At 34.4% G+C, this 20,146-nt stretch overlaps 2 protein-coding genes across 2 annotated transcripts; one reads left to right on the forward strand and one right to left on the reverse strand.

The window, feature by feature from the left end:
• Positions 1-6,205: 6,205 nt before the first annotated feature.
• On the reverse strand, positions 6,206-11,729 carry LOC113768627 (calmodulin-binding protein 60 B-like). Its single transcript, XM_027313063.1, has 7 exons — positions 11,176-11,729; positions 10,958-11,060; positions 9,215-9,282; positions 8,609-9,099; positions 7,775-7,935; positions 7,129-7,221; positions 6,206-6,989 (listed from the first exon to the last, which is right to left on the reverse strand). The coding sequence occupies exons 1-7, from the start codon at positions 11,280-11,282 to the stop codon at positions 6,453-6,455; spliced, it is 1,560 nt and encodes a 519-aa protein (XP_027168864.1). The 5' UTR covers positions 11,283-11,729; the 3' UTR covers positions 6,206-6,452.
• Positions 11,730-16,217: 4,488 nt separating this feature from the next.
• LOC113768628 lies at positions 16,218-19,815 on the forward strand. Its single transcript, XM_027313064.1, has 7 exons — positions 16,218-16,284; positions 18,044-18,211; positions 18,283-18,556; positions 18,654-18,750; positions 18,959-19,119; positions 19,240-19,360; positions 19,461-19,815. Exons 2-5 carry the CDS (start codon positions 18,047-18,049, stop codon positions 18,963-18,965), a joined length of 543 nt encoding a protein of 180 aa, XP_027168865.1. The 5' UTR covers positions 16,218-16,284; positions 18,044-18,046; the 3' UTR covers positions 18,966-19,119; positions 19,240-19,360; positions 19,461-19,815.
• The last annotated feature ends 331 nt before the right edge of the window (positions 19,816-20,146 follow it).

The following is a 20,146-nucleotide window of genomic DNA, read 5'->3' on the forward strand; positions in this document are numbered from 1 at the left end:
CTCCTCTTTTTTGTAGCTAAATGGACTCTCCAAATGTTAAGCTAAGTAGAGTTAAAATTTGAGAGGATTTGGTAATGATTTGGTGCAAGAATTTGGAGTAGAATGTTGAAGAACTTTGGATGGTTTTTGTTCCTCCTTGTAGCCGGTTGCCTTTGTGAGAAAGAGAGGAGTGTTTGGTCTGATTTTTAGCTTGCTAAGAAAGCTTGAAGACTAAGAGTTTAGGTGCACAAAAGTCAATTGTAAATAGTGCGCGTACGCGCGCGTTTTGTGCTCGATTCCTTTTAAGTTTGTTGCACTAGTGCACTAAACCTCTAATGTACTTACATTCATATTAATATTATTCACTCTTAATTACCCTAAAATAAGGGTCTAAAGTCCCTTAATTAAATCGCACGCGTGAAAACGCGTATCTCCAATTTAAGCGCGAAAGAGTGAAACCTCCAAGAAATTCTTATAACGATCGTACCACTAACTATCACTTGAGTACTTAAACCTAAAATTACCTATTTTAGAACCATTGTACATGTCTCAAATTTTCCGAGCTTATTGTACTCTCAATTGGCTAAAATTTTTAAACACATTTCACTATTTTCATTATTCGAGTTTCAAAAATTAATTTTTGAAATGAGTCACTTTAAAAATATAAGTAAGTCATAGATCAATGTAATTAGATCTCAAGAGGTTAAAAAATAATATTCGGAGCAAACAGGCAATTAAATATTTGAATAAGTTCGGAATAGTAATTTAAAATAATAAATTTTTGTGAGTCCTCACAGGAGTCTAGTATTAATTTCTCAATTAACCTTTCTTAATCTACTATTGATCATTCTTAATTCTCCAATGTTGATACACTCCTGATTCAAGTATAACCTCGAAAGACGTGCACTCGTTGTTCCGAACTAAACAAATTTTCGCAAAGTGAATTTTCTAACAAAACGCTTTAAAATATAAAAGAGGCGTCGTTCCATATAAATGGATTTTTAAATGGTCGAAATAAATAATTCGGAGAAAATGAGTAATTAAATATTTAAGCAAACTTGTAATATTCGATAAATAAGAAAATTTTTGGGTCCTCACAGTTCGTAACATAGAGACGAATCGTGCTTGCACACCTTTCATCAAACTCTTCAAACTCATCATCTCTCATGCTCTCTAACTTCTTGTTTTTAGCATTCACCGCTTTTGCCAAGTCTTGTTGAACTATAACATCCTTCACTCTTCTTTGTCAAAGAGTGAAACTTGTAGTTTCATTAAACTGTTGAATCGGAAACTGTATAGTTCCAAATGCCATGGTGTAATTTTTGCCGAACATAAAGGAAAGAACTCTTATGCCTGCATAAACACTCAATCTCAAATAGTTAATTAGAACCCCAATGGAGCTCTAATACCACTTGTTAGAATATCAAGTCAACTATTTGAGATAGAAAAAGAAAAAAAATTAACAGAAAACAATAACTAGCATGAACGATGAGTAACGCACAAGAATTAATGGGGTTCAACTTAGTTACTGAACCTACGTCTATGGAGAGAAAAACATGTTCTTACTGTCGCGCCCCATTTTTAATAAAAAAAAATAAGATTACGGGTTTATAAAAATTAATTTTGAGTAAAAATAAATTTTTGATTTTTAGAGAATAAATAAAGAAAAATGGCCTAAAATGGGACTTAAAAAGTACGACGATTTTGGCCCAAAATAATAGTCTAAAAAGGATTTTTAGGAAAAATAGGAGTCGCACTTGGTATTGAGTTAAGGTGTACCAAGTCACCCAAAAATATTTTTTTTAATAACAATAAAAAATAAACAAAACCCCTTTTTAGACGACTCCAGATTTTTGAAAACAAAAGAAAGGGTTCTGGAGTCACGGTTGAAGAAGGGGAAAGCAAGGATAAAATCCAAAACACCCTTTCAACCTAACTAAAGCTAGTTGCGTGATTTAGTCAAAAATTTTCTTTATTTAACCTATAAAACTTATCACATTTGGATGTTATTATATGGATGTAAATCTAGACCTAATAGATATCGGGAAAGTCGAAATATCTCTTCAAAATTTAATCGATGCACATCACATTAATTGTGATGCCCAAAATAATTTTTAGAAGAGATCACGAATATGCAAAGATGAGAATCAAAGAAAAGAAGAATTATAATATATAAATATACATGCCCTAAAGGGTAGGAATGTAACATAACGGGTACGGGGGACTAAATTCATGACTCAATTTTCCTTTCTATAGAAAAAATACGAGCGTGCTAAAACTAAAAAGCCATAGTCGTCCATATCTCATATTTGAAGGGTGCTCTCCTAATCTAATCAAGCAAATGATCTAACATATTTCTTATTTTTCTTAAATGGAATGCAAGTCTAAATGTCACGTTTCGCACATAGGGATAAGTGATATACATATAGAGGAAATATCATGTAAAATGGTAAAGATCCTAAAAAAAATAGAAAATATGCATGAAATGTAGTGATTGTTACGCAAGCATGTGATTCTAGCGCGTGGACGGCCTAAAGAGTCTAGCATTGGACTAATCCATTTCTACAAGTTCTTACTAGCGTTGGACTAGTGAGAAATTAGGGAAAATGGCCACAACTAACGTTGGACTAGTGTGGTGATGTCATGCATTTATTATAGCATAAGAAATCATATAAACATAATTAAAACAGGTAAACACGTAGGCACATAGAGCACATAGCATGTAAGCATAATATCTAGATGCAAATCTTCTAAGAAAGCGAGTAAAACACGTAAGCACATAAGCATGTAAATACACAAGCAAATAAAAGCAAATAAGAACCTAACTATTACATTCGGGGCCCTAACTACAATCTAAAGGGGGAATTCTAAAAATAATAACCTAACTATTATATTTATCTAACTAAATACATTTTTTAACAAAGATTAAAACCTATCTATTATATAAGCTAGCTAAATACATGTCTTCAACACCTATCTATTACAACTTGGCATTTTGATGCCTCTCACATAATCATCAAAGTTAAATTAAGTATATGAAACTTAAAAATGAATAAAACGAATGAATAAATGAAGAAGCACTCAAAAACATGCAATTACACACAAAACCACATAGGAGCACATAAGAGGATTTGAAATAATAAAAGATGTTACCTCCTTGAAGTAGTAGCTAACTGGGGTTGAATTTACCCTTAACCTCCTTATGGAGTCGAAATTGCGATGGAAATCCGTAGGAAGATGAGCAAACTCCCCCAAGGACGAAAACCCAGATTGCAGATTTTGGTCAAGAGCTCTGAACCTGGGGACTTTGAGCTTGGATTTGAAGGTGTTGTGGTGGTATTTTTTGAAAGACTTCAACAGGAAACTTCCTCCCCTACCAACGTAGATTACCCAGAAAGAGAAATCTTTCCAAAATAAGTTCTTATCAGTTCGGAAAATGGCCAGGAATGTCCCTGAATCTCCAACCCTGGCTCAGTTTTTTGACGAAAATTTTTCTACCTTTTTTCTTTCTTTTTCCTCTCTGATTTCTCTCCTTTTTTGCTCTCTCAGCCGCCCCTCCACTCTCTCCTCCCTCTTGGCCATGTTTTTGAGCCTTTTATAAGCACAAACACCCCTAAACCCTTACCTCAAGGGTGAGGATGAGAGTTGGGTTTTTCTTCAGAAATCTTGAGCCATTAGATGGCATTTTTCTAGAAAGATCTTGATATGGATTAGGGGCATGAGGTGGCAAATGACTGGAGAAAAGGAAAAAAACAAAAACAAATGGATTTGGAGACCAAAAATGACCTCTGCAATTTTGTCCTTGATCCTCCATGGCTTCTGGTACGAAGCCATGGAGGCTGGCTGGCACGGATGCAATGCACGCGCACGTTGCTTCACCAAATTTTTTTTTTTTTTTTAACAAAAACAGATTTTGGTTCTTTTTCTTTTCTTTTCTTTCCATTTTGATTTTTCTAAAAATAATTTTTTTTCCAAGAGATAGAAGTAAAACAAATAAATAAAAATAAAATAAAATTTAACTAAAAATAAATAAAATGGTAAAAATGGTGTCTACACTTACTATGAGAGAAAAATATTGCAAGAATACAATTTGATTCCCAAACACAACTCTTGTATAACCTTTTCACCTACTAAGAAATCTCTCACCCCTTTTCTTCTTGTCTTTGTAGAATGCCAATCTACATATTTATAGCGAACATTACTTGGTCAAAAAACTAAATAACAATAGGAAACCAATACTAATTTCTAGATTTATACAAAATAGGAAATAACTTCTAAATGCTAAACAAAATAGAAAATTCTCTGACTACTACTTTAAATAACTAAAACCAATTAGAAAACTATTTACTTTCATACAAAATAAGGATTTTAACTAAAAGAAATTAAACAAGTTTCCTAACAAAGTATATAGTGACCTTTCATGCACATCAACAATGAAAGGTTGCCAAAACAAATTAATTTAATTAGTAAGAATGGATCACTTTTTTCGCAAAAAATCATGCGTTCCAATCCCACTACTGATACGAAGAAACATGGCTTGCGTAAATCATCTGGATCAAAAGTACAAAATTAGAGTATAAGAAAATCTACCATTTGGAGAGTTGTGATTTTGATACAGAAGACCTGCTATTTTTAACTGCCAACTTTAGCTCCAAGACAAATCCAACGTGGCTTTCTTCCTTCTCAATGATCACCTACGCTTGAAAGTAAGTATAGAACTAACTAATATTTTTGAAGAAGCAGAAGAGAAGAGAATTAAGAGTAAGTAATTTTATATGTTCAGTCTTCACATATGTCCAGTTTGGTGACCAAAAACCACAAAATAAGTATTTAGTTCCTAGAAACTTGAGATAGCGATTTAAACGTATGACAACTTGTTAAGTTGAGCAAACTATGCTCTATGATGAAGTCTAATAACAGATTTTAACATATTAGTGATGATACTTATCCAGGTAAAAGAAATTAAAGGAATATGCGGTAATTAAACCAACCCCCCCCCCCCTCCCCTACTTCCTTTCATTCTATTTCTAGTTAGATCCACGAATGGACTCTAGGGCTTTGACACGAAATCATAAAGTTTCCCTTTCTGAACTTTCCTACATTTACATAAAGTCGTTAAAGGTCGGCTAAGCTTTGAAATTTAGTAACAATATTTTGAGCATGAAATTTAGGAATGCCCGTAAAATACACTTTACTTTTTCGTGGTTTAGTGCTTTTTCATATAACTTCCTTGCGATTTGAAAAATTATATATAAACCCCTTGTAATTTAAACTAAAGTGTCAAATTCACAGAATTTTGCATTTCATAATGAAATCAATTAAAATGTCAAAAGTACCCCTTTGTGAAGTTTGAAATTATTAATTAACCATAGAGGGTTATGTATATAATTTAAAAATCATAAGAGAGTTGCATGATAAAATACTAAAATATAAAGGGGTTATGTAGTAAAACATAAAATCATACAGGGTTAAAGTATCAAGTACATTAAGTTTATATATTTTCGTCACTTCAACCATTTTAGTTTTTAAATAAGAATATTCTTGACATTTCCTTGGGTTCCATCACGGAGGATCATTTCTATCATATCTACACTTTAGTCTATAACTTTTGAAACTGTAAGAAGTTTATATGAAAAATTAGTAAACCACATGGCAGTAAAGTGTATTTTATCCTTAGGAATGTGATCACTTAGGATACAGACTGTTTTCTTAATGAAATTCATGCAAAATGGACACTAGAAATTACGAAAAGATTTCAAATTTTTTTTATAAAAAAAATTCTAAAAGAGTTCATGCTTTGCTGATCAAGGTACACAAGAACAATAGTGGTGGGTTTCTTGAAATTTTGAAACTTGTAGGTTGTGCTATGTTCTCTTCACATGCAAATTTAGAAGAGTTCATTCAGAATGGTGCTGATTCAGTTGGAGAGAGGACTCACAAAAAAAAAGGTGTTATTGGCTGCTGATTTGCATCCATCTATGGTCATCATCAGGTACTATGACAATTTTTTATTCAAAATAAGTTTCTGCATTTTAGACTTTATCGATGAAAGATGCACTTGAAGCACTTTGAGCTAAGATATGCAATATATAACTCGAAATGTTTTGGTATATATGTTGTGCATATATAAATATATAAATATATATATATCAATAGATGCGATGGTGGCTCCAAGTTTATCCCAAGCTAGAATCTGTAACATTTTTAACAAGTTAACGTGTATGAAGACTTCTATATTGATTGTTCTTTGAAGGGCCAAAGCTACAGATATTAAACATTCACCAAATTGCAAGAACCATATCTGACGATGCCGTCCTGTACGTTTCTTTCAAGCCTTGTCAGAAGATATCCCTCTACTCCTAATATAGTTCTACATCCATGATCATATAAGTATTCAAACTCTGTACAAGTTTTCCCTGTAGTATCCAACAGTTATCGAGTCTAATGTTCTGGGCAAACTATGCAAACTTGGCTCAGTAACAGATTCTTTGCTTCTTCTGAATATGATTCCCCTCAAAAGCTGTTGTTCGTTTTCTTCTTGAGAACCATTTTGAGACTGTAAACAATAAGGTCCAACTCTTCTTCTGGTTGTGGCTGGTACATGATCCCACACCAGGGTCTTCGTCTAGCCAATTTTTAACTTCATCGAAGTCGATAACTGGACTGTCACTTGGGGAAAAAGATTCCAGACCCTGTGAACTTGAATGCAACCTATTCATGATCTCCACATTATCAGTGCAATTAGTATTACGACTTTCAACTTTACCAAAACTAGTGTGATGGATAGAAGAAAGGGTACATTCAAAAGAGTTGTTTAAGATTGTAGGATCACATTCACCCATTTCGGTGGCCACAGTATCTTGACCCCTAAAGTGTTCTAGCCTTGGAGAACTTAGAAGTTCCACAATATTAGATGAGGGAGAAATGATCTGCAGAAGAGGATCTCCAACATCAAAAGAGACTCCTTCGTCTTCATCTCCAGATGCTACTGACACATTGCAAGCATCAGCCTGACAACATATGTTCAAAAGCTGGCATAAACTAGAAGTATAACAAGTGGGAAAGAAAAGAGAGAAAGAATGTGAAATTGGTTTTTATAAAGTATTCTGTGGTCTCTTCTGGTAGATTGTACAACATAGTTACACATACTGGTGGAGGAACCTGTCCAACCATATTATCAGGTATGCATGCTTGAGCGTGGTTCACTGTGGCCTCCCACTTCTTTGCAGGTAGACCTACTAGCTGTCAGTTGTACAAAATAACATGTATTAATTCTAAAATACAGATTAAGAACTTTTCAACTATTCAGAAGATCTTGAACTTTCATATTATCCACTCAACTAGTATTAGGTTTGAGGAAAAAAATGTCCAGCATCTAGCAGAAGAGTTATTTCAGTAATTTAGTATGGTCATGCATATCTTTTTGGGCATTTATTTGCTATCTTAACATTATCCTAGGCAACACATACCTTGTGGATAACCAATTAGTGTAAGAAGTAGCAGAGTTTCATGCGAGAGAGCAGCTCTCATTTTCAGTGATAAGGACAAATCAGATATAAAAGCTGGTGGCATAGCTACATAGACAAGTATTAGTCTCCTTAAGAATATACAAATGCGAAAGAGCAAAATGATAGAGTTTTAGGTAAGTAAAGTTTTACTAGTTGACATAGTCATAATGCTATAAATAGTATGTTTAAACTGGTCATGTTGAACAAGAAGATACGGTGAATGATGTATGCACCCAATAACTTGCAGCAGAGTGCCCGTATAAATTAAGTAAAGCAGTGAACTTTACGCATTTGAGCTCTTCAGGGTCTTCTGAGAGTCTAGTCTGGAAATCCTTCACATGGTTCACGTTGGCCCCCTTCAGACGATCATGGATAGGACCACCTTTCCCAATGTTCTCTAACCGCCAAACCTCATCAGATGCAGAAGGGGGGTGATGCTTCTGGTTATCTGCAGAAATAGCATTTAGTAGATGTAGAATTTCTTATACTCTTCATCCAAGTTTTCTATTTGTTTGATTTGCATAACAGGATAGTTCTCAAGATGCTAGATCCTTTTATGTCCTGTTTTCAGCAGAAGATATACCTCATATGTCAAAGAATACAGAAGTGCCAGAGAACAAATATTTTTCCAATTTAGAACTGAGTTACAAGTATCAGCTAAAAAATATGCCACCAGAAAAGCTTTACAATATGCTTAGTTTTCAGGAAAAAAAATGGAATTCACAAATCCTCTAGGAAATCAAAAAGCAATCCAATAGGTCTTTGTCAATCTCTGTCATACATTTATAGGCATTCTCCGACTGTCATGATTCTCAACCATCTTTTTATTTCCTTTCAATAACTAAAAACTTTATCTATTCTACAGTATTTCATCTGATTTCGGTCTCTTTTGGTGCTAATCTCAAGTTAGAACCTCACTTCAGGCCTCGTTCATTCATCTTTTGGTTCTTATATTGACATCTCGGATCAGCTTTTACAATTAATAATACCAAGTCCACAGTGCCTATTTACTTTGATCTCAAAGCAGTTCTCTAGTATAATGGCATTCAATCCTTTGACGATGACTAATTTGAATTGGGTAAAATGACACAGTAGAGGGAAAAAAGACTGGGATCACTTACATTTTTTGCGATAGTCATTCACTTGGAAAGATTTTGTCTTCGCTTCTATTACTTGACTGCCATCAAAAGTATCAACAACGCAAGCCCCTAGCTTGAAGATGCCACCATTATAGCGTTGAGAACTTCTAAACTTAACATCAGACAAAGACACAGTTCCTTTATTCAATTTCAGTTGCAACTTTCCTGCAAGAACAGATCTTTTTCCTTCCCTATCTCGAGCAATTTTACTTTGAAACTCTTCAGCTGTCCAAGCATCTCCTTCATCATCATCATCTAGATCTCCCTCGAGAGCAACTATTTCCACTTGAGCAGAGGCTTCTCGTCCAAAGTCAACAATTGCTCCTGTACAATTATCAATCAGAGACAGTTGCAAATTGTTACCTCCTTCTCCTTTGATTTGCTCTCCAGTTAGAAAAGGAACGGAGATATTGCTGTTGAATTTTAACTTCATGCATCTTTGTTTGGTGTCCTGTATTGTCTTCTCAATATTACTGGACAAGAAGCACAGACATGTTTGAGCTGTTATACTTACATAGATAATGTAAATAAGAAAACACTGAACAACTATCATGTGCTTCCAAAGGGAGCTTTGAGTTTGCTTCTTACCTCCTACAACTAACCAAGAGCTTCTCCACAGCCACTTCAAGTTTCTTTACCGTTTGACCAATGGCAAGCTACAATTGATGCATACAACATATCGATTAAATATCAAGTCATACGCAAGTTAGAGCATATAAGGCTTTTTAAAAAAAATAGAAAAATTAATAAAAATAAAAAAATACTATAACCATTACGACTATCAAATTAAAGTTGATAAAAACCTTAGTTAACATAAGAATTTAAAGAAAGTGACACTGTTATTGATTTATAGTATTAAAAGCAAATGATTTTTGTAAATATAGGGGAAATTTGCTACTGATTCATAATCACAGGGGGCACTTTGTAATTAAGCCTAAAACCAATCCCCACATATAAGCATCCTCGTCTTCCTTTCCACCCGAAAAAAGGTTCTCATCTTCTCCGATTAATCCACTTCTCTTCCTTTCCTGCATATCCATTGGGAATGGATTTCCCTAACTCTACTTTTCCATCCATTTACTATCCTCCTCAAAACCCACTTTCCCACTCTACTTGTGGGTGTTCACCATTGCAGTGGTTGAGAAGTTGATTCACTGGAAATCCGAGCCCGAGTAGCAACGCCTGAAAGACGGATCTGAGAACCAGTAAAATTTTTGCAAAATGGCCTCGAGTACGAAACGATCTTGGATATATCAGTAGAGATTGATGAGAAAACTTGATTACCAGCTAGAGTTGGCATTCTCTGAAGTCCAGGTGATGAAATATTTGTTCAGAATACTCGCTTCTTTAGCAGTTAGGGAGGGAGAATTTGTTGAAACTCTCTTCCCTATCTATGTCTACGCTACTCTATAGTTTTCTTGACTCTGCTTCTGGTTGATTTGTTTGTCGTCCGGCGCTTTGGTTATCTGACTCACGATTTGACTCGGCCAAACTCGGTGAGTTTTGCCGATTTCTTGTCGATTTGAGTTGACTCAATCAATATCGGTTGAGTCAATCCGAATCATCCCAGTCAAACAGCGATTCAGGTGTTGATATTGTATCGATGCCTCCCATTCCGATTATGACTCAGGCGAGTCAACTCTGAATCAGCCAATATGGTGAACCACGCTCATGTGCTCACATGGCAGCAAAATTTCGGGGGAAAATAAATATACTCCATGAGCAGACATGAGAAGAATATTCACCAATAAAGAAAAGCAGAAGTTTCTTTGATCTCCCAGAATAAAGAAACAATATTGCTTTTCCATTTGCTAATATCTTGTTTTCGGTAATAACAGAATCTATATCATATGCAAAGACTTCAACAACAGATGATAAAAGTATAAATCAACATGAAGTCTCCAGCGTAAATGGGTAGTTTAAACATTTGGATACTACTATTGGGATTTCAAATAAGGAAAAATGAAATAAAAGAGACAGAGAAAATAAGTAGCTATTCAGTAAGTGATTCTCTTCATTTTTTGGGGTAATAGTCTTCAGTTTTTAGCAACTATTGTCTATTGGACTCCTTAACCTATAAGCATTATATGTTCCTTTTCAGTTTTACCAAAGATATCAATTAAAGTAAGAAAGTTAAGAAAAAAGAAAAGGGAAACAAACGTTGGTAACTTTATTGGGGCAAAAAGCCAGACAGCGGAGAACAAGAAGCTGCCTGCAACTAAGTTGAAGTCAACCCAAACCAAATCATGAAATCACTACCATATGAAAATCATAAGCTTTTTGGTACAAGGTGCAGCTAATTAATTTGATCTTGGCCAAGTTCAAACTTACAATTCTTTGATCAATCTCCTCAAATCTTTGCTCCACTAGGCTAATCATACTGTTCAATTTCTGATTCACCATATCCTCAAGTTCTTCCATCCCATCAATTTTACTGCAAAATCCCAGAACAAACATAAATTCACAGGCATGGTCACAAAAATTGGAAAAACTTCAGTACTAAACAAAAATCATCAGTGATAATTTAAGCAAATCTGAATTTTACTCACCTCTTTGAACACATAACCATCAACCCCTCGCAACCTGAACAGTTCCCTTCCTCTGATCCAAGCTTGCTGCTTTCTTCGGTCTGCCAAACCTGTGGCATTCTGCTCATTCTTTTTTTTTTTCCTGCTATCGATGAATCTACCAAAGAATCCAAACAAAACCCAGATGTGATCGTTACAGAAATTCTCAAAATCAGAAGAAAATCAAAACCTCTCACAATTTCAAGAATATCAGAAGAAATCTGCCTTCCTGACTTGCTGGGCTGTTATGGCATAAAAAAGCTTCCTTGTTTAAGCAAACAATTGCGGAAATGATGATTCAGTTATCCCATTTGACTTGTATATATAGATACCAAATGCGGTACCGACCAAAGGCCGTGTCGTTGTGGAAAAATCATTAAAACTGTCAGCACTTCAAGTGCCACAAAATCTATGTTCCAGTGTCCTGTGCTAGTGACCCTTACGTGTCTCTCTGCAGTGTTGATCCTTGGTTTTAGTACGTTTTCTCCTAGAAATTAGTCAGAAACTTAACTCAAATCTAAGGAGATTTGACAAGCAAAAGATTCGTTTGGACTTGGGAGATAAGCCTATTTGGAATTTCGGCTAACCTTCTTGAGGCACTAGTTAACCACCGACGAATTTGGAATTTCAACCCTCAACTTCTTGTAGCCCGTCATTGATGATTAGGATTTGTTCTGTGCTGATTACATAGAGATTAGTTTTGTTTCGATTTAAGGCTTAGGCGTGAATGTAGCCCACCGTTAATGATTAGGATTTGTTGTCTGCTGATTACGTAGAGATTAGTTTAGTTTTAGATTAAGACTTTGGCGTTTATAGATTTGCTTTGTTACTACCGTGTACGCGACAATTCCCTCCAAAAATCACACAGTCAAACTAGAGTTTTTTTACCGCAAAATAAAGAAATTCTCCCTAGAATGAATTAGAAATTTTCTGTTTTCACCAAAGAAGAAGGAGAATGAAAAGAAATTTTCTGTTTTCACCAAAGAAGAAGGAGAATGAAAAGTAAAACTTGTATCCTGGATGTCTCAATCTAATATTTAACTAACATAACTGTTAATTGAAACAAAATATTAACTTAAGGTCCAAATACTAATCTTTTGACCACTAGCCAATATATACTAATCTAATAGTCAAGCAAGACAAATGCAAGTGAAATTTTGAAATTTCGTTTCATAATTATTTTTTACCATCAAAATTTATGTATTGGAATGTAAAATACTATAAACCTTTTCATCTTCACAAACTTTTCAATGTAGGATCATCACTTGCTATATCCGATATTCCGTAGAACAATCACACTTGTCTGATGATATATATATATATATCATACTAGAAAGGATATGCTAATCAAAACCCTTATGGATTAAGATCCCTTCCCTTTTGCTAGGTATCAAGAACTTATTGATGAAAATGTAAATGAAAAAGAAGCTATTTGATTTTCATTACTCCAGAGCTTGAAAGTAATATCTTCTTCTTTTCTTTTGCCTTTTCTTTACATGATAGATATGATATTAAAGGAATAGCATTGCTAAATAATGCTGCAGAAAATTGCAAGATTTCTTACAGATATTAGAGAACCTGAGATTTATTAGACAATATAGACACTTTACTCAAGACACAGTTGTAATGGTGTGGTCAATCGTTTTTGGAATATATATATATATATATTAATAAAAAAATTAGGACGGCATGAGGTAACTTCTTGTAAAGATCCAAGGTAGACTTTGTCAAAACCTTTCACATGATATGGAAACAAAAATGACATCATCTGAAAAATACAAGAGTGGCTTTATCATTTGATTTTTGAAATGTGGTTGAGCACGTTGAGTTACAAGAACTTTCCATGGAACCTGCAAACTCACATAAAAGTATTACTCAGAGTTCATGTGTCAATAGTGAGGCATACACTACGTAGCATAGTTATTAAATTCGGCCCGATCCGACGGTTGAACCGGTCAGTCCGATGATCCAAGCATCAAATCGGGCTGTCTCCAATTTGATTGGACAAGCAATTGATCCGGTCAAATCCGTTTGATCCAGCGGTCAATCAGGAACCCGCTCGGTTTTTCAATTGAACCTGTTTATCTTCTTTTTTTTATATAATTGTGGGTCTTTCTTTTTTAAACAAAATGTGTATATGCTTTTGATAAGTTTTGCACATTGGATCTTCATTTAAATATTTATAAGACTTTACCATTTGCTTAGTTTTTATTTGATAACTAAATATTTTTTTAATAAACTTGTTTATTTTTTATTATACAATTAGTCCTAATAACTCTTAAACTGACAATATTTGATTAGTTAGAAAATTACTTTGTTTTTAAACCAAAAATAAAATAATGAAAAAATAATACTATATTTTTTTAAAACAAGCAATATAAATTTTGTTTTATACTTGATTATATTATTTATTTATTTATTTAAAAGTACGATAAAATGAAGTTAAATCTTCTATTAATATCTATATACTTATTATATATCTTTTTAAGTATAATAATTAGTATCTAAAAGTACTTTATTATATATTTTATGTATATTAAAATTACTATTTTATATTTATAAATATTAAATTAATACTCGCCAGTTCAACCAGTGACCCACTAGTTAAATCAGTGTTCCATTGACCTAGTTGCTCTGTCGGATTCCTTACTGGGCTGGGTTTAATAAATATGCTATATACACTAAAAAGCAAATTTTCATAAGTATTTCATAAAATAAAGTGTTATGCACCTTTACTTGATACATGCGTCGAATTAATCCATAATTACTTACCAATTTACGTTGCCCCAACACCTTTAAGTGATTCTCGAGACTTAACTCTTTTCTTTTTTTGGAAACTTGAAGGAATTAATGCTTAACATAACTTGAATTTCATTTGATTTGTATCCAATTTACATTTTTTTTTCAATAGCGGAGGCATAGGATTTAAAAAAACAAGGAGAGGGACGGAGGAATTTCACATATGTCAAATAAAATGATAGCAATATATCTTGGACTAACTTTTCTTGTATTATCAACAAATTTTTTTTGGTATGAGCACGTAAAACCGTGATACATGATTTCTATTCATGTTTATAATATATCTTCTGCGCATGTAGCATACATCAATCCCCATTCAGTCTAAAGAATTTTTTTTTTTCATTAATTCATGGTTTTTAATTGTTTTTCTATGGTACCACACGAAGGCGGCTGTAGCGGGGCAGGCAGGTCAAGTCGTAAGAAGTGGATGAATTGGCCTCTACAAAAAAAATCATCAGCGAAAACGGACTTGATAGTGCTTTAGAATTGGGCCTGTCCTGTTGTCCAGTAAATGTTTAACCGAATTTAAGCATTGGACCTAACGTAGAGAGGATCATAGTTCACAGTTGTTCATAAATTCACGCATAAAATCAATTCAGCAGTGTGCATCATAAATTTCAAGGTAATTGTATTATTTTACATCTAATCATATAATCATATATGTGTGCGCGCGGGCACGTGTGCTTGTACGTATATGTATATATAATAAAATGTATATGGTAATTTGCTGAATTGGATACTTTTATGTGATGCCAAATGAACGTCCTAACTTTTGGTCAGGTGTGTATGTTTTACAATTTATTTTGGTCATTTTTTGAGCGTTTTATTTTTGTTAACTCATCCTTTTTCTGCCCAAATTTTCCCTTAGTATCCACAGTACCAACTTTTGAGCATTTTATTTTTGTTAACAATAATCAATCACTTACTTTTTTTTTTTGCTTAATTTTTGTATTATCAGCTCTTGGGTATTGTATTATTGTTTACCCATCATTTTCCACCCAAATTTCCCCTCAATTTCTGTATTCTCAACTTTTGCGTGTTTTATTTTCGTTAACAAGAATTAATCATCCATTTTTTCTTAATCTTCGTATTGTCAACTTTTGAGAGTATTTTTGTCAACAAGAATCAATCCCATCTTTTTCTGTTCATTTTTTATCCTTATTTTTCATATTATCAAATTTTGAGTGTTCTACTTTTGTTTTAAAAAAAGTAATCAAACCCATCTTTTTTTTACCCATTTTCCCTTAATTTTCATATTTATTGTTTCTAATATTTCATTCGGACAGCCTTTAAGTGTTTTAGTTTTGGTAATAATTTAAGAGTTTTATTGTTGTTAACAAGAGTCAATCCCTTATACTGCCACCCACTTTTTCTCCTTAATTTTAGTATAAATTGTGTTTAATATTTAATTTAGCCATCTTTGGGAGTGTTTTTATTTTGATAATAATTTTGAGCGATAGCTTCTAAATTTTTTATATTTGTTAACAAGAATCATGCCTATCTTTTCCCACCATTTTACCGCCTTAAATTTTGTAATTACTGTGTTTAATATAATTCAATTTGAGCAAATTCTTAGCAATTTACATTGGAAATAACTTAACTTTTAAGTGTTTTATTTTCATCAACAATAGCTAGCTGATGCCTAAAAGGATTAAAATATCTCCAACACTTGCACATAATATGATTTATAATTTTTAAATTTATCAATTTATCAAAATTTTTTAATAAACTGTATGTAATCCCGTTCAAGAAATAGGTTAAGAACTAGTATTTATCAACATATATAGAATAACAGCCGAAGGCCTCTTTGGTCGGCTTCGTTTTGGTCGTCCTCTCACGTGCGTTGTGCGTGGTTTGTGGTAGATGCAACGACGTCGTAGAATTTGATATCTTTTTTGCCCACTTTGACCGGTACAGTTTAGTTTCGTCGTCTTGTTGCATGACACTCGCCGCTGCTGTGCATCAGAAAAAAATAGGCTGTCTCCCTTGGCCGCTTCTCCAGCTAGCCTTCGTGTACCTAACGGCCATAAATAATATCGGTTGTACTTTTACTTTTACTCTTCGGCCTTTTTCAGCCTTTCAGCTCGAGCATTAATGGGTTTGAGCCCTGCTTCTTGCCCTCCAAACATTATTCGCTTTGGTGCTACTTTTCCAGCTACTTTTTTCCCCCTCAGTTCAACATTAGCTCCGTTCGTAGTTAGTTCTGCTTACCTGTGTTGGATCTCAGAGATTCATCCCCCGGCACTGCATTTTTTCCGGCTATCTGCTCTGTTTTCCTCCATTTCTTCCCCGGTATTCTCTTTTCCCCCTAGAATGCTTGTTTATGATTTTTTTTTAAAATATCTTTTTCCACCGGGATTTAGTCAAGCAAATGTGTAGTCTTGTTTTTCTAATTACCTGAATACAGTTGGTTCTGCTTCTGAGAGATTCATCCCTCGGTGCTGAAGCTTTTCATCTTGCTGCTCTGTTTTTCTCCATTTTTTGCCTGTTCTTCTTTTTCTTCCCTCGGAGGTTTTGCTAGGCTCGGAACTAGCTTCTTCATTGACTCTGTGTTTTCTACATTTTGGGCCAGATGCTTTTTTCTTTTGCACTGCCTTTTACGCTTGTTTTGTGTTTTGCTTGGGTATTTTTCCCCTTGTTCTTGGTTCTGTCTTCGTTGTTCTTTTAAATTTTTTCCCCGGTGACTTGTTCTTTTGTTACATTTATCTTCTTCCGGGCTTGTTTTTTTGTTTGTTTCTATCAGATGTTCCTCCTATTTCATGTGTTATATACCTTTTTTGTTTGCTTTTAGCCCTATTGATTGATTAATAGAGTGCTTTTTCTTAATATCTTTTTCCACCGGGGTTTAGTCAAGCAAAGCTTTTCATCTAGCTGCTCTGTTTTTTTCCATTTTTTCCCTGTTCTTCTTTTTCTTCCCCCAGAGGTTTTGCTAGGCTCGGAACTAGCTTTTTCATTGACTCTGTGTTTTCTACATTTTGGGCCAGATCCTTTTTTCTTTTGCATTGCCTTTTACGCTTTTTTTGTGTTTTGCTGGGGTATTTTCCCCCTTGTTCTTGATTCTTAGATTTTCCCCTTTTCCCGTTCTTTTTCCCCTTTGCTATTTGTTGTAGTGCCTGGCTGTTGTGCTTTTTCCTTCTTTCCCTCCAGTTCTCTCTTCGTTGGTCTTTTAAATTTTTCCCCAGGTTAATTGTTCTTTTGTTGCATTTATCTTCTTCCGGGCTTGTGTTTTTGTTTGTTTCTATCAGATTTCCTTCCTGTTTCAGGTGTTATGTAACTTTTTGTTTGCTTTTAGCCCTATTGATTGAGTAATAGAGTGCTTTTCCTTATTCTTTGGTCTCTTTTTTTTTTTAAAAAAAAGTGTGAGTTAGAGTAAAAAAAAAAAAATCAATGGTCTTGCTACAAATAAACAAGCGAAAAAAATGACTGATTGAAAGGTTGGAGCTCTTGTTGCCTATTTGTGTTTTTTTCCCCATAAAGCTCCTCCTGATTGAGGTTGTCGAATCTTGGAAATTAATTAGCATTCAAAATCTGCCTGGATATGCCTGTTACTGTTAATATGTGTCAGTTATATAAACAGTTATACAAGGCCTGGATAAATGAATCATTAATGCACTGTATATATGTATGTATGTATCTGTGTGGTAGGAGAAAATTATCTAAAAATGTTGAGGTGAAAAGCAATTCAGTTCATCATCACCTAGGCTAGGCAAGGCCACCCTGTTATATTTCTTTGAACTGCAGGTTTTAACCTGCCATTATATTTGGTGACCTGCTCTTCTGTTTGTCTTTTAGTTCTATTTTTATTAGCTCGTATTTTGCTTGAATATCTGCATTCATGTAATCGTTAGTTCTACTTTTTTGTGGCTCCTTGTTTGGCTGATTTTTTGTATTTATGCTATCGTTTTGCTTTCCCCTTTTTTCTGTGTTTTTTTTTCATTGGGCCTGATTAACGTCTTTCTTTGCCTGATTTTTTGTATTTATGCTATCGTTTTGATTTCCTCTTTTTCCCGTGTTTTTTTTTCATTTGGGCCTGATTAGCGTTTTTCTTTAGACTATGTGGTCTGAACATGCTGATGGAATGTTGCGTTTTCCTGAGGTTAATGCTTGTCTGGTTCGTTGGACATCTCAAGTTCAGCTTATTGAGGCATCGCACGTGAAGACAACTTGTGGCAGTGAGCTAACAAAGAAGTTCCGATACTTTGTTTTTTCTGATTTCCAGGTGCAGTTTTGCGCTGTTTCTCGTTTAATTTTTTTTGGTTCTTTTGCTGATTGTGGATTTGTTTATTTTAGGGTGTTAAGGTGACTGCACTTACGATTGATGAGAATATTGATCGTGTTAGTGATGTACTTGTGCCATTTAAGAAGTATCGCGTTTCAAAAGCCCGTGTTTATGAGATACCTGACTCTTCTTTGAGTGTTGGTTCTTATCGCTTTTATTGGGTTTTAACTAATGACACTGTAATTGATGAATTAATCGAAATTGACCCTCCAAAACTCCCATGCTATTTTCGCCTACGCTCTATTGCTTCGTGTGACGCTGTTGCCGACACAGAAAACTTCATAGGTAGCTCTATATTTTGTTGGTTGTTTTTCCCCTTGTTCTTGAATTCCTTGTGCCTATACATTTGTTTTTCTCTAATTTTTTTTTTGTGGCTTCACAGATATCATGGGAATTGTTTTGTGTGCCTTTCCTGCTAGAGCGGTATATTTTGAAGGAGGCCCATCTGTCGCACGTGACTATGTTATTGTTAACTATGAGTAGGTGTTTGCTTTTCTTCCCCCTCTGTTTATTGAGTTTATCTTTTGTATTTGGGTTGCTAATGAGTATTTTTTATATGTTGACTATATTTGTGAGTTTGCTATTACATTCTTGCTGGAATCATAGTCTTTCTCTATAAATGTTTTCATATCCACCTTGAGTATCCCATAACTTTTCCTCCCTTGCTTTGTATGTTACCCACCACAGGACATAGGAACTGCATGGATAAGAGACACGGTTTCTCTTGAGTATAGAAAGGGTAGACTATGGTATCTAGCCTGTCCACATTGCTATCTTCCTAATGATTTTTCTTTGAACTGGGGTATCATGTGCCGCTATTGCAGCCGAGACATTTATACTTTCCCTAGGTATGGTGTTCTTATGGTAGTCTCTTTTATATTTTTTTATTTGTTCCTGTTTTTTATTTTATTTTGCTGTTTTTGAGTCCTCTTTTGTTAGATGAATTGCTTATTCGTTTGTGCTATAAGGGCTTGTGTGACTCTTGCTATCAAGGATGGCACTGGTTCACTGAATGTAATAGCCATGGGAGATGAGGCCGAGAAGTTAATAGGTATCAATTCTCACCGTTTATATCAGGCTGATAAGGAGGTACTGCTATTTCCCTGTTGTGCATATGCTTCTAAAGTGTAATGTTGTTTGCTGATTTTTTGGCTATGAGAATAAGTCATTGCTTTCACTTTGTCGCCAGGATGTGCATCTTACTGATCGTGTGGCGAGTGCACTTAACGGAAGAGTAATGTTGTTTTATCTTAAGCATTCGGACCATGCTTTTAGGGTTACAAAGGGTGCTCGCTATACAATCGTCGCTTCCTATGACGTGAATGATGCTGAAGCACAAGCTGCCTAATTCTTTTTAGCTTTTAGTGTAAACTTCTCTTGTTTGTTTTTTTTGGATGTATAGCTTATATCTTATGCTATATCGAGCTCTCTTTGGCTGTTACAGTTAGGCCAAGTCATGGTGGATTTGTTGTGTCGTTGGTTGTTTGTTTTGTTGGTGGTTAGGCATTCTGCACATTTGGATCTTAGCCCATGCTATTTTCTCATGGCCTAGCTGTTGTTTAGACTATGTTTTTTGTTTGATTTCTGTTTTGTTATTGAACAATTTGGATCTATTTAAATAAAAAAAATATGTGTTATCAGGCACCATGCAGTATTTTCCTTTTGTATCTTGCTGTCCTTTGTGAATTTCGATCCCCGAGCAATTTATTTGTTCCAAGAAAAAACTGTCGAAGCAAATAAGATTCTGAGCTATACACTACTTAATGTTTCCCTGGTGAGGCAATTCGGAAGCGCAAACTACTAAGCTATGATATATTAGCTTGTTAACAGTCTTCACGAAGCTAAACTAATTGCTTTACTTTTGTTGATTAAAAA

The sequence above is a fragment of the Coffea eugenioides genome, chromosome 4 (assembly GCF_003713205.1).
Source record: "Coffea eugenioides isolate CCC68of chromosome 4, Ceug_1.0, whole genome shotgun sequence".
NCBI classification, from domain to species: domain Eukaryota; kingdom Viridiplantae; phylum Streptophyta; class Magnoliopsida; order Gentianales; family Rubiaceae; genus Coffea; species Coffea eugenioides.

What these genes read in the sequence shown, in the direction of transcription:
- LOC113768627 (XM_027313063.1), bottom strand. Translation starts at nt 11,282, where the DNA reads ATGAGCAGAATGCCACAGGTTTGGCAGACCGAAGAAAGCAGCAAGCTT. An exon ending in CTCTTGGTTAGTTGTAGGAG is followed by an intron (nt 9,100 to 9,214) that starts GTAAGAAGCAAA and finishes CTTCTTGTCCAG; the next exon opens with TAATATTGAGAAGACAATAC. An exon ending in GAATGACTATCGCAAAAAAT is followed by an intron (nt 7,936 to 8,608) that starts GTAAGTGATCCC and finishes CTATTTCTGCAG; the next exon opens with ATAACCAGAAGCATCACCCC.
- LOC113768628 (XM_027313064.1), top strand. Translation starts at nt 18,047, where the DNA reads ATGTGGTCTGAACATGCTGATGGAATGTTGCGTTTTCCTGAGGTTAAT. An exon ending in TTGTTTTTTCTGATTTCCAG is followed by an intron (nt 18,212 to 18,282) that starts GTGCAGTTTTGC and finishes TGTTTATTTTAG; the next exon opens with GGTGTTAAGGTGACTGCACT. An exon ending in CGACACAGAAAACTTCATAG is followed by an intron (nt 18,557 to 18,653) that starts GTAGCTCTATAT and finishes GTGGCTTCACAG; the next exon opens with ATATCATGGGAATTGTTTTG.